Source organism: Capsicum annuum, unplaced genomic scaffold (genome assembly GCF_002878395.1).
Source record: "Capsicum annuum cultivar UCD-10X-F1 unplaced genomic scaffold, UCD10Xv1.1 ctg40423, whole genome shotgun sequence".
In the NCBI taxonomy this organism is placed as follows: Eukaryota; Viridiplantae; Streptophyta; class Magnoliopsida; order Solanales; family Solanaceae; genus Capsicum; species Capsicum annuum.
The window spans coordinates 1-2,269 of NW_025847721.1; the positions used below are offsets into that span (position 1 = coordinate 1).

The 2,269-nt window shown below is 37.5% G+C and overlaps 1 protein-coding gene across 1 annotated transcript; it reads right to left on the reverse strand.

Annotated features, from left to right (window-relative positions):
* Window positions 1-981: 981 nt before the first annotated feature.
* On the reverse strand, window positions 982-2,118 carry LOC124891753 (serine/threonine-protein kinase Nek6-like; the record flags this gene model as incomplete). The annotated part of the gene is made up of 3 exons (XM_047403394.1): window positions 982-1,272; window positions 1,369-1,899; window positions 2,041-2,118. Coding segments are annotated over 3 exons (900 nt in total), but the record flags the coding sequence as incomplete, so codon positions are not given.
* Window positions 2,119-2,269: the final 151 nt, after the last annotated feature.

Below are 2,269 nucleotides of genomic sequence, written 5' to 3' on the forward strand. Positions count from 1 at the left end.
GTTACCATTGTCTCAATGAATAACATCCTAAAGTGAGGATATCAATATCAATAAAACTTCAGATGCAAACTTTCAAATACAGTGTACACCAGTCAACGACCATAAACAGTAAAATATAAATAGAAAAAATAAATCAATGACATGAAAGAAAAATAAATGTCACAGATAAAGGACAATAAATTTTATCAAGAGTAAGGATCAAGGAAGACTGAAGTCTCATGAGCGTGATAGTGGTAGGATATCTGACAGGGAAAGGGAGCGAGACGACTTTGAACGGCACAAGGAAAAGTATAAGAAAAGTAACATCATACCAATAAATCATGACAATCAAGATAGAATTATTATAAATTGGCAAAATGTGCATGAGGGAAACTATAATAATAGTATAAAAAAATAAAACTTTTTAAAAATATTAAATTCATTTCACAAGAGGCTTGAGGTTGGACGAATGGAATATTAAAAGGAACAGTTTGATTGTTGATACTTTTTTCTATAAGACAACTATAATATCGCACTGACCTCTTAGATAGTCACCTAGTTAATAGTTATTACCTCAGAAAATTACCTTTCTTCTTGATTCTCAGAACGTGACTTTCTGAGATAATACTATTAGTTGAGTGACTATATTAGAAATCAACTCCTATAATAACACAATCATATCTAAGAAGCTGAAGAAATGTATAATCTTTGTCTGCAGGTAGTTTTGGAGAAAAAACTAACAGTAGAAAATGTGGTAAGTATCATCATAGAGTAGAAATCAACTTTAAAAGTACATTATATATATTCTTCACAGCTCCATCAACTGTCCTACAACAATAGAATTAAAACTAAGGGATGCTCAACCACGTTAAGCCTCGAGGAATAGTTTAGTCCAAAAATACTTGATGATTTACGTAAGACAGAGGCTCGTTCTATAGGTCAAAATGATTTACGTAAGACAGAGGCTCATTCTATAGGTCAAAAGACAGGTTATGTGCAACATCACGACCCCTTGGACAACTTTTGTCCAGTCATGAGACTTTTTGTCAACCAGATTGCTGTTTCTCTAGACGACATTCCACCATCCCCGAATGGTTTCAGCACACCAGCAAGCTCATCGATTTTTTCCTGCTTAAGTAGTCGCGCACAAACCTCCAAAAGAGACTCTAAAGCTTTAGCTCTTTGTTCAGTGGGATTACCGCAGTCGTCTTTGTCCTCCTTACTAGCTAATGTGGCTAGTGACTTGAGCTGCGAAACCTTATCATACAGTGCTCGAAGAGCGTCTTTCTTAGCCTGTTTGGTGTCATAAACCGCGGTTGCTTTCTTTTATAGCTAGTCTTTTTGTAGAAGTGAACCATCGCTTTCAGTTGACAAGCAGTCAATAGCAACTTCTCTACACTCGTTACCATTTTCAGTTTCAGCAACACAGCATCTTGGTGCTGCCTCTGGATCAGGTTTTGCCGACTGTGAATTAGATGAAGTGCTTTCTTCATCGAAGGATCGTATTTTATCGTTGAATCTTCCATCAGACAATGTCATTCTGCTAGATTTTGCAGAGATACATTCCACTATATCTGCTTCCTCATGGTTCAGTGGACTGCTCAACACCTCAAGCTCTTTTGTCTTGTTATTCTTCGTATCACCCTTGTCAAATCGACTAACATGCTCCGGAGAAACATGCTCTTGTTCCTCGGACCATGTTTTTTCCCTTGAACTTGACGAGCTTGGAGTGATCGTAGTTTCTGTTTGTGAGATAGTCTCCTGTTGATCATATCCATTGCAAACAGCTGCCTCACTCATCTCCCCACTTTTAGAATCCTCACTGTCTTGAGAGATCCTAATTGAGTAGCTTGTTGCATCTACTCTCTTAGTGTCAAGTTTGGCTCGGAACGTGTTATAATTGTCAGATAAGTTTCTTGGCTGAATGTTATCACTTTCGTCAAAGTTAAGGACAGTTCTCTTCTCTTTTAGCTTCAACTATCTGTCTCTGCTACATCTCGGACTGATAGATTTTCCAGGTGATGGTCGTGTTTTCTCTTTCGTTCTGGTCGGGGACTTCACAGGAAGAAACGCAGAAGAAGGGTTGTGACACAAGAGGAGGTATGGTTGCAAATGTTGATGTCTCAACAGCTCGGCAGCCTATAAGTAGAAGTAAAAAAATATATCCAGATGAATCTCAATTTAATACTCCCTCCGTTTCATTTTGTTTTTCTGGTTTTGATTTGGCACGAAGTTTAAGAAAGAAAAGAAGACTTGAATCTTGTGGTCTTAAAATAAAGGTATGCAGAAT